Genomic DNA, 27788 nt, shown 5'->3' on the forward strand with positions numbered 1-27788 from the left:
CGGCACCGTATACTTGAATTCATTCAGAATTGGAAGTCCATAATTAGGGTAGTAAGCATTGATCGACAAAAGATATCGCATCCTCCGATATTATCTTCGGTACGCAGATCTCGTGTCTACCATAGCGATCGGCCCGGAGTCCACAGCTTTGATGGCCTCTTCCGTTCCGTGACGGGTTATTCCTAACCCCACTCAACATTCATCCCCGGAGGAGGGAATTATCTACATCAGAGCAGGTGCTTATCGGGTCTGATTCGTTTCTCTCGCCTGTTCGGGTGGACTTTTTGTTAACACGTTCCTAATAGATATGATGCAAAAACGAAGCCCTCTGCACCCGGGATTTATCGACCATTATTTAGTCATTTCTTATCCGACCCAAAAGTGCGAGCATGACTGCTGTAAAGTCTCTAGGAACTTGCCTTAAGAGTTCAATTTCCGTTCAAAGATTTGTAGGTATCTGGGGATAGAGCGCCTTGATATATCGCGGGTTTTTGGAACAATTTTGATAATCGCCAGTGGTCCGCAAACCGACACCCGAGTGAAAACGCATGTCCCTCGTCTAAACGACAGTATGCATGTGATCTGCTCCGGCATTTGATCCCACAATACCACGCCGAGAGTGTATGTTGATTCAAGACCCTCCACTAAGCACGATGTGCATAGGAAGGTGAATACTCTCTCAGCCCATTAAGATTGATGCCGGGAAAATGCGATGGAGGATTTTCTGTCAACCTCGATGTATAGCGACCGCTTTGGATACCCGGCACAGAAGGTCTATCCCTCCTAGATATCCACTCAGGTCCAGACAAGTTGACGTTTCGCTTGTGTCGAAATATTTGTGCTGGTGTATTTAGGACATGACCTTCCAACCCGGTGATTGACCAGCCACAGAAAATCGGTAGGGGATCAGCAATGCATTGGAGCTGCAAGACATGATGAAATAGCATCTTCTACTAAATGCTTGTCTTGGGCTTCTGCATGACTAGAGTGATAACAATACCTGCGAACTCGTTAAAAGTAAGTCGCCGGGGATTGTTCCATGGTCAATGAATGGACAAGTTAAATCCTTTCCTGTGCTTCATTTGTCGTTTTTATGTACCGGGTTCATCGTGCGTCTTTGATGGTATCTCCATTCGCAATCTTTGCACGTTCGGACTTCCGATCAGCCTCCCATGTTTCACCTTTTTGAGAGCTAAGAGAACAGAGTTGAAGCATCGATGAATGCTTGTTCGAAGGGTTATTCTTCTTGATCTCCTTATCCGGCTATCAACAGAAATTTGCTAGGTTATGGAGGGAACGTTCGTTCTTTAGTGACTGAGCGTAAGAGTTGGTAAACGGGAATGACTGTAGGATGGTTGTATTTTGCGATGAGGCTGGCAGCTCTTCGAACACAATACTTATTTATATACCTCTAAAAAGGTAATGATCTGATGATGTCGTCTATAATGTGAGCCGTCCCGTGTGTCGTGTGTCCAGCTTGCATGCGAGATAGGCATTGTGAGCGAACATATTATGTGTGGCGTCTCTTAATCGGCGACCCCTGCGAGATTCGGGGTACTTTTTGATTTATTTGCTTTGCTGGTGGGATTTTAGAGAAGAACTTTTGAGAATTATGATCAGGGGTAAGATTGGCCTTTTGATGATGGTCTTTTGATGTATGTGAAGAAGCGACGGAGGGGTTACGCCTTCTACTGGAATAACCCGACAGCCCAATCACTAATAACTATGTACCTAAGTATAGTACCTACCTGCCTGTACTTTAATGCGACATAATTTTATATGAATTACCGTAATCATGGCTCTTTCCCTTTTATCCTTATAGTATGACATCATTCACTAGGAATTTTAATGTTAGCTTTCCGTTGTTCGTTGATCTTGATGACAATCAAGTTCACTTTGCATATGCTTACCTAATTACCATAGATAGATGTACATGTAGATATAGAACCGGTAGGCGCGGAGTAAGTTGATTTCACCTCCCTTCCAGACACGGCACGACCCCTGCTAACGTGTATGCATATCGGGGCGTTGGAGGCGCAAACGACATTTGATAACTCCGCTCTACCCGACTAAAATTTCTTAAGCTGATACCAACACCCTCACGTGCCCCGTCACAATAATTCTTCAACGATGAAGAGAATGTCTAACACACTAGGTACCTAGGTAGGTAAGCTGCATGAGTAAGACGCTCGCAGCACTGGGCAATCTATAGGTTTCTCCAGCTATCCTTTGTGATGTCCCTGAAACTACCGTCATCTAGCGGATCTGTTCGCTGTTTTTTCCATTTCAGGTTGTTACATTTTGCATGATAGTTGCCTGAAACTGTTGGGCAAATGTCAACGCTAATAACTTCGCCATGCTTAACATATTGATATATTGACATGTGGACATGGAAGTATGGGAATATTGGGGGCAGAAAGTGGGCATTGAAGCTCTAAGGCTTCCGTCCTTTTGTCCACTTTGTTCAGCCTCAAGCATTTTACGGGGAGGGGAGGGGCATAAAGGGGATAGTCTAAAGTTCTGACTGGTCATTTTGAATCAGTTACTAGCCCGATAATCCCGATCTAGGTCCTCTTCGGTCACGGCAATGACAAGCGATCAATTCGGGTCTGGACCCTTTCCCGGATGCTATATAATCATTCACTACCACTCTCGATATTTGCATTGAATCAACAGAATTTCTCATAACGCTCAAGAAATCCCAAGAAACATACTTGATTACTGCTTATAAGATATTAAGTTTACTACGAACCATTTTACAATATATCACACAAGTTACATAGCAGTCACAATGGGCGAGCTAGTAGAAGCACCTGCGGGATCCGCGCCTTCGGCTCCAACAAATTTCGCCTTCTCGCCTTCGTCGGCAAGCTATAACCTGTCTATGCGGGAGTATCTGATCGCCCACCCGGACTTCAATGGCATAGCTGTCGGTGCCTTTGTCTTCAACCCCGAAGGGAAATTGCTCCTTGTCCAACGGGCGGCGCATGATTCGATGCCGTCGCTATGGGAGATACCGGGTGGATCATGCGACTTCGAAGACGAGTCTCTGCTGCATGGCGTAGCGCGCGAGCTATGGGAGGAAAGCGGGTTATGCGCCAACTTTATCGGTCCCCTTATTGGCGGACGCGAGGTGTTCTTCATCCGGGAAACTCGGCGCATGTGCAAGTTTTCCTTTCTGGTTGAAGTGGATGGGTATGAGGTGAAATTGGATCCGAATGAGCACCAGGCATTCTTGTGGGTTACCGAAGAGGAGGCTCAGAGTGGTGTGTGTGGCGATGTCGAATTCAAGTACACCTTTCGTGAGCAACGGCAGTCAGTCCTCAAGGCTTTCCAGTCCAGGAAGGAGAAGTAGGTAGCCTTGAGCTTTAGCGGATATGGCGCGTACGCGTACGAGTGCGATTTCGGTCCTCGTTTGGTAGACGTTCAGATAGACAGGAGGGGAGACTCGCTATTGGTACATGGATCTGGTTGTATTAGAGTACATACATGAGTAGAGGGCCATACCTACCTAGGTATCAGATGTCACATATGTATCTAGCTGTTAGGTTAATGTCGACTATTTCTTCAGTATGTCGTCTCATAATTGCAGAGGATGGGTGTGATTGTTTCATACAGGATACCACTCTCGGTATTCTTAGTTTCATTGCAATGAGTAGACTGGTGTTTATTGAATATTCCGCTGTCGCTATCTTCGTCAAAATGGATCAAGGTTGTCTGACATACTACCTAGGTAGGTACTAGGTAATAGGTAGGTAGTCATTTGCGACGCATCGCCACTATCTTGGCAGGCTGCCATTGAAGAGCCAAGTACTAGGTAGGCAGGACATGCATAAGGCAGTCATGTATGCGCCACGTTGTGTTGTCGCCTGTAACCCGGAAAGGCGAGACTAGGAGTAGGCAACGGACATAAGGTCAGAAGACCTCAATATTGGTTGCGCATGCCTCTTTTCCTCATCGAGGCGTCTATAAGCAACCGTGAGATCCATGAAATCCACGAGATCCATGAGATATTAGCTATGGCTATAGCCTAGACCATCGGTACTGCCGTAGTCTAGACTTGACCAAATAAGTATGCGATCAAATGTGTATTAATTAAAGATGAAAAGGCTGCAAGTATGAGGCATATGCTCTCGCCAGCGCACATTTTCGTGCATAGATTATGTATAAAACAGGTGAGAATGCAGTGTGATATGGTTGATTTAGTCGATTCATCTTTAAAAGTTTGGGGTTACTTGAGATTTAAATGCGGGTACTCTTAAATGCTACCAACGTCCCAATGAGTCGACTGTTGCACCAAATCCAGTCTATTACAGTTGTACAGAGATCATGTGATCGAAGGTTTACAACTTTCAGAATTGATGACTAACGACATGGTTAATGCGGTGGGGACCTCGATATGGTTCGTCTATGGTCCCAAATAGGGAAAGAACCTTGGCAATCGGGTGCCAGGAGCAGAAAGTCCAAGCTTTCGGTTCGGTACAGCGGTACAATCATCAAATCAGACCACTCGCAAATCCCTCTTTTCTAAACCTCCAATTTACAATCACAATCACAAAACGTCACCATCCACCAACCTCAACACCACCCGCCGAATAATTTAAATCTCCACTCCCAATCGCCTACGCCATGTTCCTGCAACGCACAGCAGTGGCTGTTGCCCGTCGGGCAGCCGTATCTCCCGCAGCTCGACGAACATTTACCGTCTCAGCTATCCGCCGTAAGAAATACCGATCCCGTGTCATAGCCGAAGGCGCATCGTACGATAGACCGATTATTATGGACGAAGCTGATATTTTGCACCTTTAGGCGACGCGAAGAATGTCCAGGCTTCCCCTAGCACTAGCAAAAAGATGAAGACCTTCAGCGGTATGAACTAATTGGATCCAATTGAGTTTTATATGAGCTATATGGCGTGGGCAAACTTTGTTGACTTTGGGCATCACAATATACAGAAATCAGGACCGAAGAAGACCTTCTCGGACCCGGTGCCGCGCCCGGTACCGTCCCTACCGATCTCGAGCAGTCCACAGGTTTGGAACGATTGGAAATTCTCGGCAAGATAGAGGGTGTGGATATCTTTGATATGCGACCCCTCGATTCTTCGCGGCTAGGTACGGACCTAACCTTGTCAGCCACAGAAGGCAAATTGAGCTGATGGCGTATCCTAGGAACTGTCAACGATCCAATCTTAGTCAGGTCTGCTGGTGACGAGCAGTACGCCGGTTGCACTGGCTTCCCCTCCGACTCTCACATCGTTAACTGGCTCGGCGTACGTTATTTCCTTTCCTGTTCTAGCCTTGCTATAAATTTGCGAAAATGCCATATTTCTCCGTTAGGATGCGCAGGCTTGGCTGGGCGAGGCTTAATTGACAATATATTTATATAGATGTCCCGCGAGCGACCGATGGAGCGATGTCCCGAGTGCGGCAGTGTCTACAAAATGGAATACATTGGACCTCAAGATGATGGCCATGGCCACCACCATGACCACCACGGTTATGAAGAGCCTAAGACATTCGCCAACTACGTCAAGCCGGAATACTGGTAAATGTCCCTACCTACCTAGTAGGTACCTAGGTATATATTCCCGAGAATACAAAAGCTGGGCGATGATGCGACGAGGCTGCGTAGAGGATGGCAAGGGATGTGAACATGTATATCGCAGAAGGCTGCCTAGGTGTATAGAATTCGATGAAACTTGCAGCCGCTGCACGTGTTGTCTCGCCGTTCCTTTCCTACCTAGCTGCCTAGTACCTACATGATAGCTACCTCCCTTGATGATGGCTGGTACAACGTGGTCGATTATATTAATTGGCTTCTTCCCTGTAGGCTGTGGCCTTTCTACCGTATGACGCCAAGTATAGAAACCCACCCGTCCACACCTACTACTTCGGTCATGCTTGCTCGCCTCCTATATACATATAAATATACCTAGATAAATATCTGGGAGAGATTAATCATAGCCAGTTCGGTACATGAAAGGTGGGGAATAGAATACTTGACTCCAGATGTCTTCTAATAGAGTTTTAAGGTTACATAATGTAGATTAAATGCTACATGTAGGTACAGTAGGTATTAGGTACCTACCGAGAAGTAAAAATTTGGCGAATACATGTAGCGATCTTATTCGCGGGACCTCGGATAACGGTATAGTTTTACACACCTAGGTACACAGTTGTAGGAGCACTTGGCAGGGATTATGATATAATCCTACCTAATTAGGTAGGACGCCTCTTACATATGTAGTGTTCTACCTAAGGATGTGCCTACCTATCTATATGTACACATAAAGGAGAACTGGGGATAGGCGTAGTACTAGGTATGTAGTATAGGGATGTAGGCTATTAGAAATAAAAACGAATGAATAGCTGTACTAGGTAATGTAATAATTATGATAATTGTGGTAACCTTGGAACATTTAGTTTGCCAAGTCTGATAGATTAGATCGGATACGGGAGTACGGAGTATGACGATGAATGGATGAATGATGGTACCAACTTTGGATTCGTGAGACCGGAACTCTCTATTTATATCATTCCATGTTACTTCCAACGCGTCCTCCAAAATCCTACCTGCAAATGAGAACATTTGTCTGTATGTTTATGCGCGTCTACGTAAATACGTATGCGGAATTAATTACCTATGTAGATGGATGTAAGTCTGTGGCTTTGAAGTCTACGCCGCAAAGAGGGAAGATAGAAGAAACATTGAAGGGAGCCCTGAGAATTGGCTTAGGGCTAGAGGTAAGAGGTAGGCACTACCTAGCTATAAGTAGTAGCTGGCTATTACATAGTACCTACCTAGCTCAAGAGGCGAATGATCAAGAAGGGGAAGAGCGATTACGAGGCCGCCAACCAAACCGCAGCGATGACCATTGTAATTTAACATTTGACCAAACCAGCCAAATTCTTACTTGATAAAAGTATACCCAGTGACTATTTACAATTTACAATTGAATACCACCATTTACTATTTACCTAGTAGGGAGTATTTAGACGGCATGTACCGGCTACATATCTCCCCGATCGTCCTAGTATTATAGAACCTCCCTTAACTTGGATGCATAATGCGCCCGTGTGTATTAATATTGGATCATCTCCAGCTATTAAACGTGATAAGAAGAGCGCGACCACCAGCACCACTCAAACCCCTGGCCCGAAATCTCCGTAAAGTTGAGCGCCTCTTGTCCTACTTTACCTGCCAATCGCACGCCTCATTTTCTATTCTACTAACATACCACATACGTACTCCGTGTCAACGGGATTACACGTACTTTGTGTAAATATGTAAATACCTACCTAATACATAACACGTTAATAAGTTAATAAGCTAATAAGCTACTAGGCAGCTAGGTAATAAGCAAGGCCAATTCGATAATACCAATCCCAGTACAGCCAGTGCTGTGTGCTTCTAAGGTTAGTGCTCACCCTCCACCCCCAAAAAATCATGCATATAGTCAGTTCGGGTCTGACTATTCTCCAATTTGACACGACCAACATCAGTGTTCGAATGGATGACATGATATGACGGTACGATGCTTCCCTGTCCTGGCAGGACTAGTAAGAGGCCAGTAAGGCCAGTAAGGCTTTCAATGTTCCCTTTAGCCTTAGTCATCGTACATATGTAAGTTTCTCTCTGACGTTCTTCTTGTCCTATGAGCAGGCTTCGTAGGGTCCTATGCGTTTCCCCAGGTGCGTAGTAAGGGTAGGTACTAGGTATACGAACGGTGTCATGTAACATGTAACTCGTATACTATTCCTTCGATGACGAGTGGGTACAGGTAGTCGAGAATCGACGTATGATAGGTACCTGCATATCATGTACTCGATGGAGTACACCTTGGCATCTGCGGGCAACGCGTGGGTGCGTGGGTTGTGTGGGTAGGTTGTTTGTTTAATGTTTCCTAGCTCTGCATATAGCACTTCCAGGTTAGCACTTAGCTGTATTGTATTGTACCTAGCACTCAGTATTCGGCGCAGAGCACACATACATCCATTAATCCATAACACAAATCCATCCACCCATAGCACATAACACCATAACACCATAACACACAACACAGAACTACTGTACACCCGTGGCCCGAGTCTAATAATGCATGGGTAACCTCTACCTAAAACGTCAGAGAAATAGTGTCATACCGCGCCAATAATATGTCGTAGCATTGGCGGTGTTGATTCGTTGCCCGCTTATCGCATTTCTCGTCCGTCTTTCCCCTTGCCTATCGATGATGTATATCCATTTTGGAAAAAGAAAAACCAACTGAAAACCCGATACTAATATATATAAAAAGGAACATGGGATGAGAAAGATGATGACATCCCTGCGATCCTATCAGGTAGGAAAAGGGTTATACGCATAATACTATATTATTTAGGTAAGTATGGGCGAAGGTAGGAAGTACCTTTAGGATAAATGTTTTGCTAATGACACATGATAACAAGTGGGATAGGATGGACCCATGGAACTCATTGATTCAATGCTTAACGTTTGATTTTAAGTATCGGTTTACTTACTACATAAGTAGGTAGGTAGTTTATATAAGGTAGCTACCTAATAAGTAGTATGTGAGTACGGTTTAATATAAATGTATGTCATTCATCATTCATAAGAAATCAAGATGGAACCTCGGAAAGTTATTAGGATTAAGAATATTTAAATATTTATTTGAATATTCAATGTTGAGGCTACATAGTATAAGTATGTACCTCCCTAGGAGGTATACGTACCCTCAGTTACCTCTTATAGCAAGGTAGATATACATTATAGGGTCTAGTAGTATTAAAGTGCAGGCTGGCAAGTACAAGGTAATAGCTGCCTGCGAGCTAACTAACCTGGAACTTACCATTCACATAGTACCTGCCAACATAGCTGGAAGGGACACCTTAAACATCCTTCCATAATAATAATTGATTGAAAAAAAAAAGTTTCTATGGAACATTAAAATGTAAACCTACTACTTACTTCTACCTTTTCCTGCATCTACGCACCCTTTTTAATATCTTGATGCTATTTACCAGTCATTTCTCGAGTCATTCGCTTGCGCACGTCCACATTCACATCCACGCGTGATTCTTTGCTACCTAGTAGGTACTATTCGTTTTTCGTTATTCGCTATTCGCTATGCGATAGATAATACCCAGACAACCTTGGGAACCCAGTCTAAACAAGATCTGGCCGGCTATTATTCTATGGCATCGACGCTAGTGGATAGCGACCCTGTCTCCCTGTCTTCCATGTCTTCCATATTTCCCGTATGATTGCGCATTCTACTTAACCTAAAAGAACCTATAATTCGATAAATTTGCTGCTTGAGAACTTGAGCTCGTTTCGAACTCGTCATTTTTTTCTTTCAATTTTTCTTTCCCTTTTCGCTCTTCTGGTTATACGCTCATATGCCCATATGTCCATATACCCTGCCAAGACCATACTACATAGGTGTTCAAGCCCCCATCTACATATCCCGGCGCGTTGGAGAAACGCGCCATCACCTACAAGCATTTACAGGCATTACGGGCATTTGAACTGCCATCGTCGTCATCAATAAAAAGAACACGCTACTCCCAACAAGGGCGCAAAACGCAATAAACCTCCTAAAACAGAAACATTTCGGCTAAGGGGGTGGAATAAAGCCTTTTTTCGAGGCTAAGCATCATCAGCATCGTCGTCACCCAGCAGACAGCTTTCATATCCAAGGTTGATTCCATAAGTCGATTCCGTACAACTACCGCCGAATACCTGCTCATACGTCAACGAGCATTTCTCCCCTTCTATTCCTTACCAGGACCCTGTAAATGGGAGCCGCATCGACAGGCCTGGTCGAAACGGGGAACCAAACTTGGAGAGATCGACGACATCTGATTCCGACTATTGGACTGGATCGGACCAGCTAAGACTATTCGATTCGCCTGGCATACGAATACCTAATTAAACACTCACCCTTTTTCTCGGTACCGGCGACCCGATTCCAGCGATAGGGATTACCCACCATCACCACCTAATCGACTATTATTGCTACTACTGATCAGTATCTACCGATTTACTAACTCTAAAGGTATGTAAGGTGGAATATTGTCATGTTCTTTTTTATTCTATCCCCTGACTCTGGACTATAACATCTGCATCTAATATACATACCTGCCTACATACATACATACCTCTATCTCGCTGTCCTATACTCCTTCTCACTCTTTCATCCTTTCGCGTACTACGTATCCCCAGATATCTTATACGCATTTGCCTATTGCATACATCCAAATATAGTAAGTATGCTTACACAGGGACACTAGCTGTGTTTTGCTTTCCCCGTATTCCCAAGGATTTTAGATCACGCATTTTCGTCGACTTCTCGTTTCCCCTTTTATGTTGTTGCTCTATCGTTGCCCTTTTTCTTCCCTTTTTCTCTCTCTCGCAATAGTCCAAGTAATCGATGTTGCTGTTACTGTTGCCACCGATCTTTCTCGAGTAACATATTTACCCGAACCTTCCAACAGGTTACAAGTTGCAAGCGCTTCCAACATTTTTCGAATCCGAGGTAGAGGCACTTTTAGCGATCCGATTAGTCACATAGAGGCTGGTCATCAATAATTTCCTAACCTAGCGCTCCATCTTACTGAGTCTTCTATAGGCAAGTGTTTTATTATATATCTCATCGAACACGTATATCAGTCACATTTACCTCTGCTCCTGCACATCAGTTTTATTTGGTGTCTCGATCCGGCCACCCACCCCTTTTTTAATTCTCTTACATACTATTTACATCTCTGTTCTATTATTTTCTGATGGGTTACAACCATTATCGTCATCGTTCCTGCCTAGGTACTTACGTATCTAAGATACAAGATACTTAGCTGCCTTTTACTATTTGCATGAATTCCCCTTTTTTTAATCTAGCACTTGCCCAATGCGCCTCCTATTCATTCGTTCACCACTTTTTTCCCTATACGAACTAATTAGCTGCCTCCTAGTAGTTTGGGTGGCAGTAGCCGGCAGTCATCACAAGCACCGTCAAGCACCTGCCCAAGTAACTAATATTAATTGCCTTTTTCGTATAATTTATAATTTACTACCTGCACTTCAATGTTCAACACCACAACACAGTCCCTGCACTTACAACAATCATGATATGCCTACTACTAGGTACCTAATAGGTAATATACCTGGTACAGAGATTAATGATTACCTGACCGGTCTCATTTGATCTTCTATTTGCAATCTCAAATCCAATTCTTTTTCTTTCACCCTACTACGACTCTATTTTACTTTACTTTTTACTCGAGCTTGCATCTGCATCTGCATCTGTCTAACAATAACAACAAGTTCTCATTAGTAGAAGCAACCAACCAACTTTAGATATCTACCTAGGTATCTATTTCCGCCGGTCCATGAGTCGACTAATCTAGCCAACCGACCTTTCCTCTAATTCATTCAAATCTAAATAAATTCACCCTATCCTAGACTGGTAAGTATAATTACATATTTTCTTAATTCTTAATGCAAGTGCACTCGTACCTACTACATACTTCCCTTCCATATATCATCATAATATGACCCGCATCCCCACATCGACTATACCGTCCTCTATTATAGATTCTTCGTCTTGCCTTACTTCATCATCTCACTTTTCTTACCCGTTTACTCCTCTCGTTCTTCCCTTGCTATTTCCATACTTCCATACTTCCATTCTTCTTTTCGCTTCTTTCCATCTTTGGCTTGTCCTCTTCACGCAAGACGACTCATGTACCAAGCCATCCAACGCACACTATCCGGCCTACACCTGTCCGTGCTCTAGCTCGCAGTTGCCGGGTATGCCCCCTTGCCACCATTTACATCATAGCTCATACTCAAGTTTTCAAGTTCATTGACAGATAATCGAAGCTTGAGTGACGACACTTACTAATATATCATAGAAGAAGAAAAGTTGCGTTCGTGATTGGGCGGGCGCGCATTGAACTGGCGTCATGTCCGCCAAGAAGGAGCCGTCCGGCCGACAGGATTTGGATGAGATGGAGAGAAGTTACTGGGAAACAACCAAGTATAATAGAGCTCAAGAAGACAAAGTGCGCAATCACGAGTACGCCGACCATCAAGATGGCCTAAGGAATAACCTGGTTCGGTTGTATGATACACGGACACAACTCCAACACGAGCTGCTCATTCTCACGGATAAGATCCAACAACATGAAAAGAAGCAGGAGCAATTAGCCCACGACTTTGAGGAGAGTGAGCTTCGTCTTAGAGAGAAGCGTCAAAAAGACGACCGAGCGCAGGAAGAATGGTTTTTACGCGCACGCGAAGACGCCGTATCCAAAGAAAATGCGAGACCCAAGAGTAGCAGCAGCAGTCGTCGACAGTCAAACCGCGAGGCGCCATCGCAGACGAATGGTGCAGGGTGGACAAGTATCAACGGTGCGCGACGACGTGGTCGACGGGAGGAGGAGGAAGAGCCTCCTGCGGATCCAGGAAACTTGCTGAGCAGCATATACCACAACCCTGTCGACGAGTCAGAGTCCATTAATGGTAGGGTTATGCCCTTACGCAATGGTGGTAACCGCGTTAGACCCGGTCCGACTTCTAACGGCGTGTCGAATGAGATGGAGACGAGCGGTGCTGAGGGTTACCCGACGGGTCGTACTAAAGATAGGCCTCTCAAACCTAAGCAGCGACACAGTTTACCGAGTTTCCCGGCAGCTGGCCGTTCACCCACCGGAAAACCACGTAAGTCCACTCTTCTATGTTCTATTTCTGCCGTTAGACTAATTTCTATTTCTCCAGCTGGATCGGAGTCATCTATCGAGACGAAGACCAAGTCGCCATCTGGTCGAAAATCCTTACCTAGCGCAAAGGGCTCCTTACCTCCGACGGAGCGCTCAACGCCGGCAGCCACCGATGCACGAGAAATCACTCGTGAGAGGCTGGCCATCAAAGACGATGGAAAAGTTGTGACCGAACCACCGATGTTTGCCGGGACCCCTCTCGAACGAATTAACATGACACATCCTTACTGGGACCCCGAGTGGGAATCCTTGGATGGGATTATCCAGCCCCAGCTAGACAAGTGGAAGGAGAAGCTAGAACAGCTCAAGCAGACGCCTGATGCTATACGCCACACGATTTTCTTGGCTAATCGGCAAGTCAATAGGGGTCAGGCCGTCGTCGACTTTCTTAGAAATGAGCAATGGCATCCGTACCAATTTGTGGGCAAGGAAATGATGAATAAGTTTTACAAGACATTCATCAACTACGACACGATGTTTCGATTGGTGAACGTGCACGAGGAACTGAAGAAATTTGATCTCGACATGACTCCTCTCGAATGGCTACGCCAGCGTATGTGCGATATCGCCGAGGCACAGGGGGATAAGTTTAACCTATCCAAGACCACCCACGATTTGTATCATGACGCCAACTTAAAACTTCTGCGAGAAAAGCACGGGTTTGGTAACATAGGAAGGCCATCTGGATACAAACTCAACGAGAGGAATCCGGAAAGGGCAGCAGCTAGGAAGATTAAACAAGAATCAGGATCGGTTCGACGTAAGGGTCGGCGATCAATCGGCCAAGTGGACCCCGACGATGCGCCAAGTATGGAAGACATACAGAAGGCAGGGCTTGACCAGCCGCAAGGAGAATACTTAGAACCTGTCACGCCTCGCATGCAGAAACGGCAGCGTATAGAACTCGCACCCACACCCGCACCCGTGCCCGTGCCCGTGCCCGCGCCATCCCCTCCTAAACAGGAACCTGAAGAGGACGACCTTGACTACAGCGGTTGGACATCGACAGACTCTTTCTCTGCCGGGCGGATAATGCACCTCGACTGGAGAGTGTATCAGATCAAAACGCGCGCATTAACTACCAGCACGGAAGTGACCCAGTACTGGACTTGGAAGCAGGATAAGGGACTGTTTGAGCACCAAGTCTTGCGGGACGTACATCCAAAGGTTACCTGGGGCTTCTATCAGAAGCCAATCAACTTTGACTTGACGTTAGAGGAGATCAAGGAGATCCGGTACGGACCAGATAGCCAGAAGATTCTGGTAGATATCAACGACGAGAAGCGTGGCAATGTCCTTGCCTACTTCAAGCGGGAGCGTACCAAGAAGCGGTTCCTCGCTTTCGCGAAGAAGAAGGGTATCAAGCTTGTCAAGTCCACTCGGTAAGTAGTTGGTTTTAATCGAGATAATCAAGATGTGTGGCTAACAGATTCACGTACAGCTTCCAACTGGAAGAATTATGGGACACTATGGAATCGAAGACGTTACCCGACGAAGATTCGGATACCTAAACTTTCCCTATCGACTTGACCTCTATCATTGTTTTCTTATATTTAGACTTGAACTACGACACCTCGCGGACGTCGAAAGCCTCCGCTTATCGTGAAGGGATTTAATAAAGGAGTGCCACAAGGAATCAGGAGGGTTTTCACATCACGCACTTTTATTTTCTCAGGACGCGGACACGGATGAATTGGCAGGGGCGGAAAAATCGGTCGGACCAAGGGAAGGACAAAAGGGTGATTGGGCGGGATACTGATACGGCCCTGGCTAATAAGATGGAATATCTGCGAAAGAACAAGGAGGAGAGGGAGAGGAAGAGAAGCATTCGGTGGCAACACCCCTTTCTCATGCTCCCTATATTTGCGCGGAGGATGGGTTCGGCCTCACCCACCCCGTCGCGTGTGTCTATTAATTCATTCTCTGGCAAAGAGATTGTACACTACGAACCTTAACATCTACTGCATAGAAAGGGACGCATGGCGAAAAGGCGTAGGCAAATGCATTTGCGTCGGTTTTTTTTCTTCCTTTTTTCGCAAAAAAATTCATTTACAGGTATATTGATTCAATTGAATGCCTGAGCTGGCTCAATTTATCAGATTTCGCTATTGCGATTATAATTTTCTACGTTTTCGACTTTCTTCGTAGACGCGAGTTGTGACATGAGAAGAGTACCCATACATCATGGCTTACACCGACGTAGCGACGTCCACACCACCAAATCGTGCATAACGAAATGAGAGACTGGAAAAGGAAACCAACCCCACACCCCGTTCCCGACATTCTGGCAATGCCTAGCTATGTAGGCATGTACGGTACGTAGCAATCCCTGTGAAATCTGTGATGTGTAGGCATTTCCTACAGTAGCGGCAGATCTGTAAGGCGTAGTCATGTACGTATCCATCCATCCATTAGGGGGATACCTCGTTGGTTATTTAGCCCCCAAAAGTAAATTGATGGGTAGAGTCGTTCGCGGCCCCGGTCAAAGCGGGAATCTGCATGCTGCCAGTTCGGTTTCTTGATTTTCTGATCGTGGCGGTATGTATGGTCCTTTTTGGGACAACCCATCCCGGCTGCTGGCAATTTTTCTTTTTTTTTTCTAGGGGCGCGTTGTTCGAACATCCCGGCTCGATCCGGCAGCAAGCCAAGACGGCAGGAAGCGGGCTTCATGCAGGACTGGGATAAGACGTTATGATCTGCATAGATGCGGGCTAGGTAGGTAGGTAAGTACTCCATATACAAACATCGTCTAGTTCACCGGTGAGTCAAGTAGTACGACGCATTTAATTATTGGGGATCTTCTTATTCGGTGAACTTGAACGTGTTGGCAACGATTTAGTCTAATACCCGAGTAGATACCGAATAATACACCCAAGTTATTCAATGGCGAGGCTGTATCCCCAGCCCGTAGGTAGCACTTACGAACAATAAGAAAAGAATCACATTCATGGAAGAAATGGATAATTCACATAATACAAGGAAGATGTGTTGAAACCATTGTCATAATTTCCCTCCAGGTCTAAGTCCTAATAGGAGTTGAACCTAAACCTCGGTTTAACCCACTATCCAGTATCTAGCCACCTCCTGATTTTAATTATTTTTATTCCATTCTAATATATCCTTGCCCCGATAGCTGAAGCCATCTGAAGGCTCGTTCGTCCATCGATGTGATGTAAAGTTTTTCTACATTATCTTGTTGGCGAAGGCGAGGGTCTAGGCTCCAGAAGATGTCAATTTCCTTCGCGGCGCGTAGTAGCCGCTTCTCGAAGTTTGGGGGTGCAATCTTCTAGAACCTAGCCCCCGCCTTCCCAGTGGCGCGAACGAAGGCGTCCACGTTGGTATTGGTAGCCATGTATACGAATGCCATAGTGAAGGAAATCCAATGTTTGGCTTTCTTAGCCGTAATAACGGCTGGGGGTCGGCGAAATTCTATGGACCCTGATTTCCCTTCTTTCGAAGGCTGAAAATTCCAAGCAAAGTATTTTGATGGGCTGATGAGATCTATGATTTCATCTCTGGACATGGTGTCCAGCTGCCCAAACGCTGCTTTTAGCCCCTTGTATGGACCCTTAGCCTTTATATGTACCCTTAGTTTCGGGGCCAGTAGGTTGGATTGGCAAAACTGAGTTGCCTTCCAATCAATATGAAGTAGAAACTTATTGTAAGGTATTATAACTGAATAATAACGTTTTTCCGTAATAAATTAGGGAGGGCGACAGCGGCAACGCTACGTAGGTATAGCAGATGACGGGAGCTGGATAGGATATACTTAGTTGAGCGAGGTTGATCTTTTGGGTGCATAGTGAGTCTACACTAACCTAATAAGAGGTCCCTATCGTGCGCGATACTATAGATCAACGTCGCCAATGAATCGAAATGTGAGACCTCTGATCCTTTGGTCGTCCATGTGGATTTCGCACCGAACTACATCGTACTTGTCGGTCTCGTAAAGTTGGAGGGAATCCTCTTCTTCCTGACTTTGTACAAGGAATGCATGGCCCTGAACTTCTGCTCTGTCATCGAAAGCGTCAACCAATGCTTTGTATTTGCCGCCCCAAGTCTTGAGAGCGCCACGGGTCAGGCTCGCGGGGCGATAGGAGGGCTCGCAGCCCAGAAGACGCTTGATAACTGCAGGATCGGCCAATGTCCCGTAGAAGAAGTACCAGACAGGGAATTGGTTTGGTGCTGGGCATAACTTTAGATCCTCTGTAGATACGGGGCGATGCTGTGGCATGGTAGTGTCGATGCCGAGGCTGGGGTATGCTGACACCACGGATAAATCTTTTTCTGCTTTCGAATATCGGACGAAGGTAGGTTGGAACCGGGAACCCTGCCGAGAGAGGTAGTCGAGGATTTTCTCCTTATCTTCTGAGTTTATTTTGCAGAAGGTCGTGGGCTCGCCTGAGTCGTCCGTCCCTCTGAGCTCTGGTGGGGTTTCCAGGGATCCAGCAGCAGACTTCACTTGTGTCACGTTACTGAGTGGTCCTTCGAGTTTGAGTAGGTAGATAGAAGGTTTGGTAGCCCTTGTCGAGCGTTTCTGTGGCGTTGGGGTGATACAGGTTGTCAGAGTGCAAGAATGCTCGTAGGCCTCCTTATTGTATCCTTGTGCTTCTTTCTCCGCGCGCACAATCTCCCAGTGAGACTCTGTGACCAAAACACGAGAAAGATCCGATCTGTGCTCTTGGATTTTCTGTGCCGCCTGAGAGTAGGTGTACCCAAACAATGATTGCCATCTGCTGATATCATCGTTGCCAGGTTCGTTGGATTCGAATGGTTGCTGGACAGCCACCTGAGCCATCGACTCGAGCTCATCAAGAAAGTCCATTGTTCTGACGGCCGTGTTTTCTTCTTATATATATATGAGTGTTTGTGTGTGTGTATATGTGTGTGTTGTGGTGGATTTCTTTTGAATGAATTGGATGGTAAGTGGTTTTGAAACTAAGATGAGAGATTGATAGAATGGGTTTGTTGTATGATGTTAAGAAATCTGAGCAAGTTTTTCTTGGGAACATGGGCTCTTTATATACCTGGGAGACGCCTTCCAGATATAATATAATTTGAGATGTTGAGGGTTTGAAGGTTAGTGCCACCAGTGTAGGTTGATAACCACTAGTAAACTTACTTTGCGCCACGATGCCTTCCACCATATACAGACAGACGAACAAATAGAAGGTGCGGCCGCATAGTTCTAATGAGAGTTACACCTGACCTAAACTTCAAATGTTCTATTTATTTTATCATTAGAAGTATGCGCCTCTCCGGCACTTGCCTTAGAACTCTTCCTACGTGTAGTCAATGAGCGAACCTACGCCGATGCACAGAAAGGCCTAATAGGAGTTGAAACAAACTTCAACTTATTCCAATATTCAACGTCTCTATTATACTAAGAGACTAGCATAATTGAATTGCTGTTAGTCTGTGGATTAACCTAAACGCACCTAGATGACAACGGAAGCTACAGCCTTTTATTTCAGAGGAATACCTATCTAGTAGTTGCTGCAATTTTATTTATAGATTATTGAGGCGATTAGAACCTTGTATTGGAACTAGGTATGTGTTATCGTTTGGTTTCGAGTTCACCTGCGAGATTGAACTATTCTGATTCTTGGTCGCGATGGCGGCTTATGTATATTGAGGTCATTTGTTGGCATGTACTCCTAACCGTTATATTACTCCTGGAAAGAGTGATCACTCTGTCGTTGGGGCACGAGGTTTCTTTGGAAACAGATAGTTCAAATGTTACCTAGCTGTTGGGTTGTGGATCTCAGAGAGACAACTTAAAATCTAGCGCTTAAATAGAAGGTTTGTCTCGTCTAGATCGCCAACTCTAGGCCATACAACCTGCATATCAATGATTAATACGCAGGGGATTGATTTGAAGCAACGGAAGTCAAGATGATGTTAGCTCTTGATGAAGTCAAGATGATGTTAGCTCTTGATGAAGTCAAGATGATGTTAGCTCTTGATGAAGTCAAAGTGGGGAGTGATGCCAAACTACCTATCGATACGCTCCGGAAATCTACCCGAGGTTACTCCGAGATCCACTAAAATTCAACACTCGTTATCGATTTGCAACTTTGCTATCGATTCAATTCGGGAACAGAAATTGCGATATAGACTTCCCTCGAAACGGCGACCTGAATTCGACTTGACACAGGAAGCTCACGGCTTACCGGCAAAGGAATAGAATTGCCTCTCGCCCCGCGCTCCTTGTGAGCAAGCAGCCGACAAGATGCTGTACGAACTAATTGGAATTGTAAGTCTTGGTTTTCCTAATTGCTTCTCTCCAGACACAGCAGAACATATACTGACGTGGGGGAACAGGTCCGACCTGGCAATCTTGCCGAGGTGAAAGAGTACGTCCTCAACCCTACTATATCGAAACAATCCCATTATATTCCATTCGATCCGAGTCCCCTCGAATATCCAACCTGAACAACCCCACCAAAACCACAAACCACGCGCTAACTTAATACCCCCCGAAAAACAGAATCGTCCTCACAGCAGGCCAACTAATCCTCCAACAAAAAGGCGTCATCCGAGGAATATCAAACTGGGGCGTCTTCCTGCTCCCCAAGCCCGCCAGCGTGCATCAGATGCGACACCACCAGGGTCACTACTTCGCAATGCGCTTCGACAGCTCCGTCTCTACGCAAGACGCCGTGCGCCAGATGTTGGCCCTCGACCCGCGCATGATCCGTCACTCGTCCGTGAAGCTGGGTAACGGTAAGCTTGAGACGATGAGTCGGTTCGGGGCGCCGCAGTGGTCAACGTCGTTCTAGGAGGTTGTGAGGTCGAGCATTTGGGGTTTGGTTGGGTTGGGAGATGGAAACGTTGGATGACGTGGTTATCCGGACTAACTATATCTCCTATGAGAGGATATACAAATGGGCGGTACTTCTATTGCCATAGAAATAGTGGCTACGATGAGAAGAATATATCTTCCCTCCGCAAGAAAACTACTACGACGCCACGAGATAGAAGGGAAGGAAAGAAAAAGTCAGATCGGACCAGACGGTATAGACCATCCATCTTGCCGCTGATCTGCTGTATATATACGACATCACATGGGGATATACGTATGCAGAGAATATTAAAAAAAATTCATGTGCAACATTGATATCTCGTATTTGGAAGATAAGACACGGATTCTCCTCAGTCTAAACCCAGATTTACCCCTTTATACTAACCCCTAAACCAAGCATCCATCTACTCATCTATCTAAGGTAGAGGAATCCACACACATATATTTAAAATCATCTAGGAATTTTTAAGAATAAGTATCATTCGCGTACCTACGTAGCTCTTCTCTGCATCATCGTTCCGTGTAGACGCAGGTGCCCCTACTAATGATATCCCGTCATAAAGATAGCGTAGCAGCTCTTGGTTTCATGTGCACCGTCCTTCATCTGTCTGTCCCTACGCGGTACCAAATAGTACGTCAGGGGTTATTCCTTCACGTGGGCAATTCTCACATGCTCACCCTCCTATCCGACTCGCCCTGTCCCTTAGGCACATTCTGCGGACGAGTCCTCGTCACCGACGACCTATGTAATAATAACAACGCAAGCGCGGCCTGCTAGGCATCGACGTCCATCTCCGATTTTTGTCGGTACCACGCAACGAACTGGTCGATGACTCCAGGCCACGCGCCGTCCTCGCTCCAGAAGCTTAAAGTCTCGTCTTGAATACTCTTCATCGCAAACTCGAAGGTCTGGTTCCACATGTCGCGACTAACGGAACGTGTCCATTTCTCGCGCAAGAATGTGATCCACTCGCCCAGCCAGTCGATGCCCGCGATACTTCCGACCCAAACTTGGCCCGGTTTCTTGAACAGCATTTCCCAGTACACGATCGAGTTGTCTAGGGAAAGTGCTCGCTGATCTCCTTCTTTACCGACGACGAATGCGTATCGATATACTCTTCTGAACAGGTCGCGATCTGTTGATAAGGTGCTTACCTGACGTTTAAAGTATTGTTTCTGGGCTTCCACCTTAGTATCAACACTATCGCTAGTTAGCTTCGTCGCTAGATAGCAAGACCGTGGGATATACTAAATGGGGAAATAATACGTACCCCTGAGCACTCCAGCCCTTAATGAATCCATCACGTGTGATCTCTCCTATGGTAGGGGCCTGCACAAGTTCCATTGCTAGGAATAGCGAAGCACCCTCAAGATCAACACCAATCGAATTCAGATATTGCATAGATGAATCTGCGCCCAATATATCTGTCTGATCTTCTCCATCGTCTGTCTTATTTGTTAGCCAGTTAAATCATCATAGAGTATAAGGGGCAAACCAACGCACTTCTGAGGCTGTCGAATAGCTTCCCTAATTGAACATCCTTATTCGGACCCGATGGGCCAACGTTCGCTTGGAAGTATCTGAAAAGCCAAAAATTAGTAACATGAAATAGGCTAACAGTACAAGATATTCCATAAGGTGGTTCACACAAGGGATATGGCCAACGAGATGGACTAAATAGCAATATAAGATAAGACAGCATAGGCTTGACTCGATCTATACTAAGTATGTCATACCCGAGGGTGTAGACCTCTAATAAACCGATTTTACTTCTGGCTGCTGAACGAGTAGGAGACGGCAAGCTACCATGCTACAGCATGCATCTCCATACCCGTTCTATCCGGCCGTGGAGAAAGTGGCTTGCGGATCCATGACCTTCATTCCTGACATACCGATGTCTAGATCTTGCCAAGGTCTAAAGAACACACCCAACACACCAATTTCTCTTCCTGGGCACTGAGATACGCAGAGCTAGTATATTCTATGCATTGCGTATATAGAAAGAAATATAAAGGGAGACGAGATCCACTCACGCATCGACAGCTTCGTTAAGCTTGAACCCTGTATTTTTAAGATACTATGACAACATTCAGTTAGCTTGAAATCATACTCAATGCCTGTGAACTATTGTCGGGATTTTAAGCAGAGGATAGATAGGTAAGTAAGGTATAGTCATATATCAACTCGATTATAGGAACAGGCAGGATATACCCTAGAAGCAATCTTCTCCGAAGCCCCTGTTATGGACACGAAGCTAGCCACTGCCGCTTTCTGGACGGCAGACGGCGGCGCCATCGTCACCTTGTAACACCGGGCTATTCGTGGTATACGAAAAGGGAGGCGGGGGGTAAAGTTGTCGGCCGGTCCTAAGATCTTAATATCATTAAGACTCTCAAGACTCGGAGTTAGCTTCCTCGGCAGCGGATATGTACGGGAGCTATCTCAGTTCTGGAAACCGGTCGGCGGCTCGTCTTGCGTAGACATGCGATCGGTACGATTTCTTCGTTTCCTCGTTTCGGGCTTCGGGCTTCGTTCTTCTTCTTCTTTCGTAACGGAAATGCTTGGGCGGCTCGAATATGCTCGAATATGAAGGAGGGGTCGTGACGCAGTGAGGGGCAATCGAGTTGTCGTGGTTCGGAAATAAGGTGGTGGGTAACCCTAAAGAAGGGAAGTAAGGCGTGAGGATTATCTTCGCTATAGAAGTAACTGGCGTTTGCTTCACTTTAATCGCCTAAGATAGACTTGAGTAAGGTGAATGTAGTTGGTGTAAGCAAAAGTTGAAGAAAGAAGGTTCCAAAGTTCCAAGTTCCCACTGTAGGTGACTAGGATTGGATTCGGTCTTCGCTTCGTCGTGCAGTCGTGGTGGGGTCAGGGTCACTTCCTGCTACGTACCAACTCATTTGTTCGAGATGGAAGGTGTTTTGGGCGTCACCTTAGCAGCTGCTTTGCTACCTAAATAGGTACCTGCACGCACCTAATTACCTAACTCGTTCTATTGTCCATTAATCCATTTATGTATGTACCTACGTACTGCCTACCGCTGAAAATCAAAAGAACATTGAAACTATTATTCTCATTCTTATACTACCTAGTAGATACTCATGCTCATTCCATATCACCCAAAAAAGGTCACTTGCTTGCCCTCATGGACTAACAATTTGGCATTAAGTGAGCAATGAGCTTGGAGTATGTTTTCTATCCCCATCTCTTCTTTTCACTCTGACCAAATCTCTCCTTAACGAAGCCCAGGTATCTAAGCTAGGCATCATACTAACATACATGGGAATAATTAATAGTATGCGACTGAAAAGCGAAAGAAGGGTATCGTAGTAGCTGCGTGTCCTTCCTCGGCGCGTGCTCATCCCCTCAAGAATACAGGGGTGTAAAAGAAGCAAAAAAGAAAAAAAAGAAAAAAAGTACAATAGGTACCTATGCAACCTCTCATGCATTCCACAGGCCCCTAGCTCATGCAGTTTAATGTTGCGCCATCGGAATATTTCATCCCATCCCCCCTTGGACATAATCATTCTGTCTCAATCTCTACCCACTCTCCAGATTGCTCCGTTTCGACGTCTCGTATGCCCAATTCAACAGTGTTCCTAGCCCTTTCTGGATTTATACCTGGCCGAGAATCCTAATCGCCAAGAGGCATGCCTTCAAGCTCGTCTAATAGTCGGCGCCAGTTGTCCGCCAACATTTCCGAATATTTAACACGCTCTTGTGCCCAGTCTTGGTTCCATCGGCTGACATGGAACTGCGTCTGCTGGAAATAAACGAGTTCGTCGCGAAGGCATTCCTTAACAAATATAGAGCGGTTGTGCTGGTTCACGATGGATTCCTTGTCCTGCCTTTGTGTTAGCATTACGGACTCTAAAACCGGGGAGAAAAATACGAACCTTGATGATAGCTTCCACAACCTTCTCTATCTCTCCTGGCTTAACTAACCCATCAGCCTTGGCTCGTAGGCCGGCGAGCTTCGTCTCGTTGCTCTGAATCCTCCGTTCTAGATGTGGGATGTTGTCCTTGTCTAGCCTCTCCCTCCGGTCGAACAGATCTCTAATGCTGACCAGAGCATCGCGCTGTCTCTTCAGGTCCTCAAGCACCCCAGCATCCCACGCCTTACTCTCGTCCTCCATAAGACCTTGTGTCGTTTGTAAATGTTTGCTCATCGCCACCAGGCCGTCATTTAGGAGAGGCACGTCGTTTGTATCGGTTGCGTACGTATCCGAGCTCGCTTCGGTAAGTGATGTAAGCGACATGGCCAGGCGCCCATGATCAGCCGCTACGCCCTCGCTCCGCTTAACAAGGCGGTCCATGATATTACAGGTCGAGATATATAGTTCAGCCGATCGTTTGACACCCTGTCTTGTGCGGTCGAAAAGCTCCTCCAACAAAGAAGGCAAAGATTCTTCGAGGCCAGCCGGTAGTGGTCGACCCGCGAACTCGTCTATCACCGAAATCGCTGCTTGCTTGCGCCATACCGCGAGTTCCTATAGCGTGTTAGCTTTGAGACTCTGATTATCGGCATTGCATATAGTACATACCGTCGGTACAGTCAGGAACATTATCACAAGCTGCTCCTGGCCTAAAATGGGATGCCGAACTAGTGTGTTCAAGAACCTAGCAAGGCCACGCCTTCGCTTCTCGATGAATGCGCCATCATTGGAAAGATGATTTCCATTGACGGCAACTCTCTTGGGTGGAAGTAGAGGTAATGCGCGGAACGGATACCTCTTATGTAGACAATCGAGCAGCCACACGAAATCGCTGTATCTACGAATCACCTTGCTTCCTCGCCGTGAACTTGTCACTTCGTAGTTATGATGTTGGAATAGAAATACGCCTTCTTTTTCCGGCATGAGCGTAACCACGATGTTCTCCTCGACCGTACTGCCAGATCGGCCACCGCTAATGGTCCGATAATGGCCAATGGTAGGGTTAGCACCTGGGTCACGCCCTTCTCCGCCACCCACGCCGCCAAATGGACTCGTAGGAACGTTCGAGGGCGCCTCGCCGAAGCCCCCAGTGTTGTTTCCATCGTAATATCCCCAACCACCAGGGTTCGAAGATATAGAGCCACCAGCAGACTGGGATCCAGGGCCCCCAGCCGAACCCGTACTCCCGGCAGTGAAGTTAGAGGTTGTACGAGAGTGCAAGTCGGGGGCGTCGGGGTTACCATAACCATTACCATTCGTATTCACGTTAGTATGGTTGGTACCGTTAGTCTTCAGCGTGTCGCTATGCTTATGATTCCTGTGGAGATCAGACGAACTCCACGGATCGTCTTCGGGACCATCCATGGATGGTTTTCTAGCTCTCGATTGCGAGTTAAATTGCGCAGGCGGCGAATCAGGTCGTTGCGGTGGTTTTGCTGCAAGCTCTGCAGTGTTCGGAAAGACGGGGGGTTTGACGTGGTTAACGGGTGGTGGTGACCATAAAAAGCGTGGTTTCGGTAAGTCTAGTAAAAAGTTGTTGTTGTATTAGTAGAGTAGGATGTAATTTCTTCTCGGCGAATAACGTAAATGTCCCCGCAAGATGATGCACAGGGCAGCGCAGCGCAGCGCAGCAACGAAAGTTACGATAAGCTCGACCAGCCAATTGGACAACAAATGCGATTCGTCAACAGTTAAGTGACAAACATATAACATATGTGGGAAGTTGGGAAAGTTGGGATTAAAAAGGGGAAAATAAATAAGGCAAACGTCATATGAAAGTGTAGGTATGCTCGATTTGGACTTACTGCGTCTTCTCTCGTCAACTCCATCCAGACTAATGGATTCACCCTCCTGCGCAAGGCCGATAAGAGCCAATAATACGTTAAACTCCTTGCGCCCGATTGGATCCAGTTTACCACTCGGTGCAATGATTCCCATTATTTGCGCCTGGTCATCAGCGCCTAACTTAGCAGCAGCCAGTGTATTGGTGATTCCCGAAGAGGTGATCTTCTGGTCATGTGAGTGGTTATCATCCATTAATGCATCTTCTCTTGCGGCTTTATCATATGCTTCTACGTAACTATCCGGCACCTCAACACCATCGAGCAACTTCCGAATTAAGTCGGCACGCGATTGCTGTTTTCTCGGCGTTGGTATATCCCAAGGCGAAGCAGAACGGCTGCCTCCGAATTCGTCATCGTTAAAGAGAGTATCCGAAGTCGACCGAGTCATAGGCCCGTCGTCATCATCAAATAACGAGTTTCGAGATCGCGCCGTACTCGGATCACCGGAAGACGAGAAATCGTTTGTAGGAGAAGTGCCAAAGAGAGACATTTCTTCAAGATTTGTTTTATACCCTCGGATGGTTTCGAGAGGTGGTTTGGTATTATCGTGAACTAAAAGAGCGTGCTGATCGACGTAGTAGAGGACGATCGCAAGCTTGTTTGAAAGCTACGAGGGTGTCGTAATAGATTCGTAAGAGCTAAGGCTAGGTAGGCTGAACAAACCATACAAGCAATTGTGAATGTAGTGCGATACAATGCAATGACAATGACAGGACTAGAGGGATTGACAGAACCACGTACGTACTCAAAAAGACATAAGAGAACAGAAAGAAATGTTGTAATAGAATCGAGGATTGAGAGTTCAAAGCTCGAGTGTTACAAAAGCCCTAGACGAGTGGTATTGTACGTAAACGGCACGCCCGTGCCTTCCACGACTTGGAGAAAGCTATGCCTGCGCTGAAACGCCTGGGGGGGCTTTGGTGGGACAAGTGGGACGCGATGATCGGCCCTGGAAACTGCAAAACGCAAATGCGGAGCTGAGTATAGTAGTGGAGAAAATATTTATCCCTGTAATCCCTTCCATGTTGAGGAAAACTCTATTTTGTATGTAGGTACATAGGCTGATAGGTTGATAGGTAATAATCATCAGCCACAGAAAGAATGTTCAAGATTAGGTGATTTATATAGACAAGCCACATCAGATATCGCAAGTCTTGTTCAAATGGTATATGATCATAAATAATAGTCACAGGAACTGAGGCATGTTCATAATGGCATATTTGCGTGTAGTACAAATACCTATGATACATTCATCAGACATAACGAGCAGACTACTACAACTTCTCCCAAAGTTTCGTGTCCTCTTTGTTGGCCCCCTTCTGGCTCTTCTTTTGCTTGGAGAGTTTTGCTGGTGGTACCCTGAAGTATAAACTGGGTGACTCTCCCGGCTTTAGCATATGGCTCAGGTACCCACGATGTGCCGGGTCACGGTAGTACTCGATGTCCCAACGTGACGTCGGGTCTGGTAATCTGAAAGAGAATCCCTTCTTCCGGATTGCCTCTAATACCGGTTCGACATGCTCTGGTCCGACTGGTAGCGGTGTATCTGTGTGAAAACTCTTGCCCTGCACCAGCCGTGTTATGGACTGCTTGGTGTAATATCTCGTCATAATCTTCCCTCCTGCTTTCTCCACCGCCTCAATCGCTGACGCCGAAGCGCGAGAAACAACAATATCGATCGGCTGCTTCAATGAATCTGCCCCCCTTCCCAGAAGTTTAATTCCATCCTTGATCGATCCGATGATGTTGGACTGTATTAACTCTTTAGGAGTGATCTTCTTCGTAACGTCAATCCGACCGGCGTCAATCCATTCCTGAAGCTTGTCAAGGTTGACTTCGGACATAATCGGTGCACGACTGCAAATTGTTAGCTGACATTTGAAATATTTAGAATATTAGACCATACAAATTGTCAAATCCAAGCTTTCCTCTTTGAACAATTAAAGGCGTCTGACCACCCTGGAACCACGGCCTCACTTTTCCATGCTGCTTCTGACCCTTGTGACCTCTTCCAGAAGTCTTTCCCTTTCCCGAAGACGGACCGCGACCAAGACGAATGCGTTTCTGATAGGCGCCCGGGTTGTCAGACAAGCTGGCGAGGATGTGAGCGCTGCGAGTTTGGATGGAGAGCGCGCTAAACAGTCCCACAATAGATGAATGATTAGACTGTTCAATTGAAGCTCTGCAGCATTGAGCCGCCAGCTGTACCGGTATTCGTGGAGGCATCTTGGGATTTGCGCGGGTTATTGAAGCTGAAGGTGAAAGCTCAGGGCTCCATTCAATTTCGATCTTTTCGATCTTTCGCATCTTTTTCGGGTTTATCACGAATGGATGTGGTCCAAGCTTCGATACCTAGGTACATCATCGGAACTATGTATAAATGTGGGGCGTATCTTACCCCCCCTTTTCACGGATGTCCTTCAA

General features: G+C 46.1%; 8 protein-coding genes across 8 annotated transcripts; 4 read left to right on the top strand and 4 right to left on the bottom strand.

Moving 5' to 3' along the window:
- Positions 1-629: 629 nt before the first annotated feature.
- GGS22DRAFT_174221 (uncharacterized protein) lies at positions 630-1159 on the bottom strand. Its single transcript, XM_047963044.1, has one exon. The coding sequence runs from the start codon at positions 945-947 to the stop codon at positions 645-647; it is 303 nt and encodes a 100-aa protein (XP_047814621.1). The 5' UTR covers positions 948-1159; the 3' UTR covers positions 630-644.
- A 1503-nt stretch (positions 1160-2662) lies between these two features.
- GGS22DRAFT_80183 (NUDIX hydrolase domain-like protein) lies at positions 2663-4008 on the top strand. Its single transcript, XM_047968137.1, has one exon. The coding sequence runs from the start codon at positions 2792-2794 to the stop codon at positions 3353-3355; it is 564 nt and encodes a 187-aa protein (XP_047814622.1). The 5' UTR covers positions 2663-2791; the 3' UTR covers positions 3356-4008.
- Positions 4009-4629: 621 nt separating this feature from the next.
- On the top strand, positions 4630-5551 carry GGS22DRAFT_192925 (COX5B-domain-containing protein; the record flags this gene model as incomplete). Its single annotated transcript, XM_047965333.1, has 5 exons — positions 4630-4720; positions 4810-4869; positions 4956-5114; positions 5172-5272; positions 5390-5551. 5 exons carry the CDS (start codon positions 4630-4632, stop codon positions 5549-5551), a joined length of 573 nt encoding a protein of 190 aa, XP_047814623.1.
- Positions 5552-11359: 5808 nt separating this feature from the next.
- On the top strand, positions 11360-14379 carry GGS22DRAFT_80226 (uncharacterized protein). Its single transcript, XM_047968139.1, has 4 exons — positions 11360-11464; positions 11913-12720; positions 12778-14161; positions 14221-14379. The coding sequence occupies exons 2-4, from the start codon at positions 11964-11966 to the stop codon at positions 14288-14290; spliced, it is 2211 nt and encodes a 736-aa protein (XP_047814624.1). The 5' UTR covers positions 11360-11464; positions 11913-11963; the 3' UTR covers positions 14291-14379.
- A 2247-nt stretch (positions 14380-16626) lies between these two features.
- GGS22DRAFT_197360 (uncharacterized protein) lies at positions 16627-17604 on the bottom strand (the record flags this gene model as incomplete). Its single annotated transcript, XM_047965969.1, has 1 exon — positions 16627-17604. One exon carries the CDS (start codon positions 17602-17604, stop codon positions 16627-16629), a length of 978 nt encoding a protein of 325 aa, XP_047814625.1.
- Positions 17605-18897: 1293 nt separating this feature from the next.
- Positions 18898-19651, top strand: GGS22DRAFT_80257 (ribosomal protein S6). The gene is made up of 3 exons (XM_047968140.1): positions 18898-19035; positions 19104-19135; positions 19270-19651. The coding sequence occupies exons 1-3, from the start codon at positions 19012-19014 to the stop codon at positions 19559-19561; spliced, it is 348 nt and encodes a 115-aa protein (XP_047814626.1). The 5' UTR covers positions 18898-19011; the 3' UTR covers positions 19562-19651.
- A 274-nt stretch (positions 19652-19925) lies between these two features.
- GGS22DRAFT_174231 (Cullin binding-domain-containing protein) lies at positions 19926-22451 on the bottom strand. Its single transcript, XM_047963045.1, has 5 exons — positions 21797-22451; positions 21619-21662; positions 21089-21165; positions 20856-21030; positions 19926-20785 (listed from the first exon to the last, which is right to left on the bottom strand). Exons 1-5 carry the CDS (start codon positions 21878-21880, stop codon positions 20359-20361), a joined length of 807 nt encoding a protein of 268 aa, XP_047814627.1. The 5' UTR covers positions 21881-22451; the 3' UTR covers positions 19926-20358.
- Positions 22452-23219: 768 nt separating this feature from the next.
- On the bottom strand, positions 23220-27590 carry GGS22DRAFT_182097 (uncharacterized protein; the record flags this gene model as incomplete). The annotated part of the gene is made up of 6 exons (XM_047963930.1): positions 23220-23429; positions 23482-24075; positions 24130-25043; positions 25326-25798; positions 26640-27221; positions 27271-27590. 6 exons carry the CDS (start codon positions 27588-27590, stop codon positions 23220-23222), a joined length of 3093 nt encoding a protein of 1030 aa, XP_047814628.1.
- Positions 27591-27788: the final 198 nt, after the last annotated feature.

This window comes from Annulohypoxylon maeteangense (assembly GCF_022496945.1).
Source record: "Annulohypoxylon maeteangense strain CBS 123835 unplaced genomic scaffold GGS22scaffold_23, whole genome shotgun sequence".
Lineage (NCBI taxonomy): Eukaryota > Fungi > Ascomycota > Sordariomycetes > Xylariales > Hypoxylaceae > Annulohypoxylon > Annulohypoxylon maeteangense.

Bases quoted from the DNA above. Each gene is read 5' to 3' on its own strand.
- GGS22DRAFT_174221 (XM_047963044.1), bottom strand. From the start codon at position 947: ATGCTATTTCATCATGTCTTGCAGCTCCAATGCATTGCTGATCCCCTA.
- GGS22DRAFT_80183 (XM_047968137.1), top strand. From the start codon at position 2,792: ATGGGCGAGCTAGTAGAAGCACCTGCGGGATCCGCGCCTTCGGCTCCA.
- GGS22DRAFT_80226 (XM_047968139.1), top strand. From the start codon at position 11,964: ATGTCCGCCAAGAAGGAGCCGTCCGGCCGACAGGATTTGGATGAGATG. The intron at 12,721-12,777 runs GTAAGTCCACTC...CTATTTCTCCAG, and splicing joins TTCACCCACCGGAAAACCAC to CTGGATCGGAGTCATCTATC. The intron at 14,162-14,220 runs GTAAGTAGTTGG...ATTCACGTACAG, and splicing joins AAGCTTGTCAAGTCCACTCG to CTTCCAACTGGAAGAATTAT.
- GGS22DRAFT_80257 (XM_047968140.1), top strand. From the start codon at position 19,012: ATGCTGTACGAACTAATTGGAATT. The intron at 19,036-19,103 runs GTAAGTCTTGGT...GTGGGGGAACAG, and splicing joins TGTACGAACTAATTGGAATT to GTCCGACCTGGCAATCTTGC. The intron at 19,136-19,269 runs GTACGTCCTCAA...CCCGAAAAACAG, and splicing joins AATCTTGCCGAGGTGAAAGA to AATCGTCCTCACAGCAGGCC.
- GGS22DRAFT_174231 (XM_047963045.1), bottom strand. From the start codon at position 21,880: ATGGCGCCGCCGTCTGCCGTCCAGAAAGCGGCAGTGGCTAGCTTCGTG. The intron at 21,031-21,088 runs GTGCGTTGGTTT...CAAATAAGACAG, and splicing joins GCTATTCGACAGCCTCAGAA to ACGATGGAGAAGATCAGACA. The intron at 20,786-20,855 runs GTACGTATTATT...AACTAGCGATAG, and splicing joins AAGGGCTGGAGTGCTCAGGG to TGTTGATACTAAGGTGGAAG.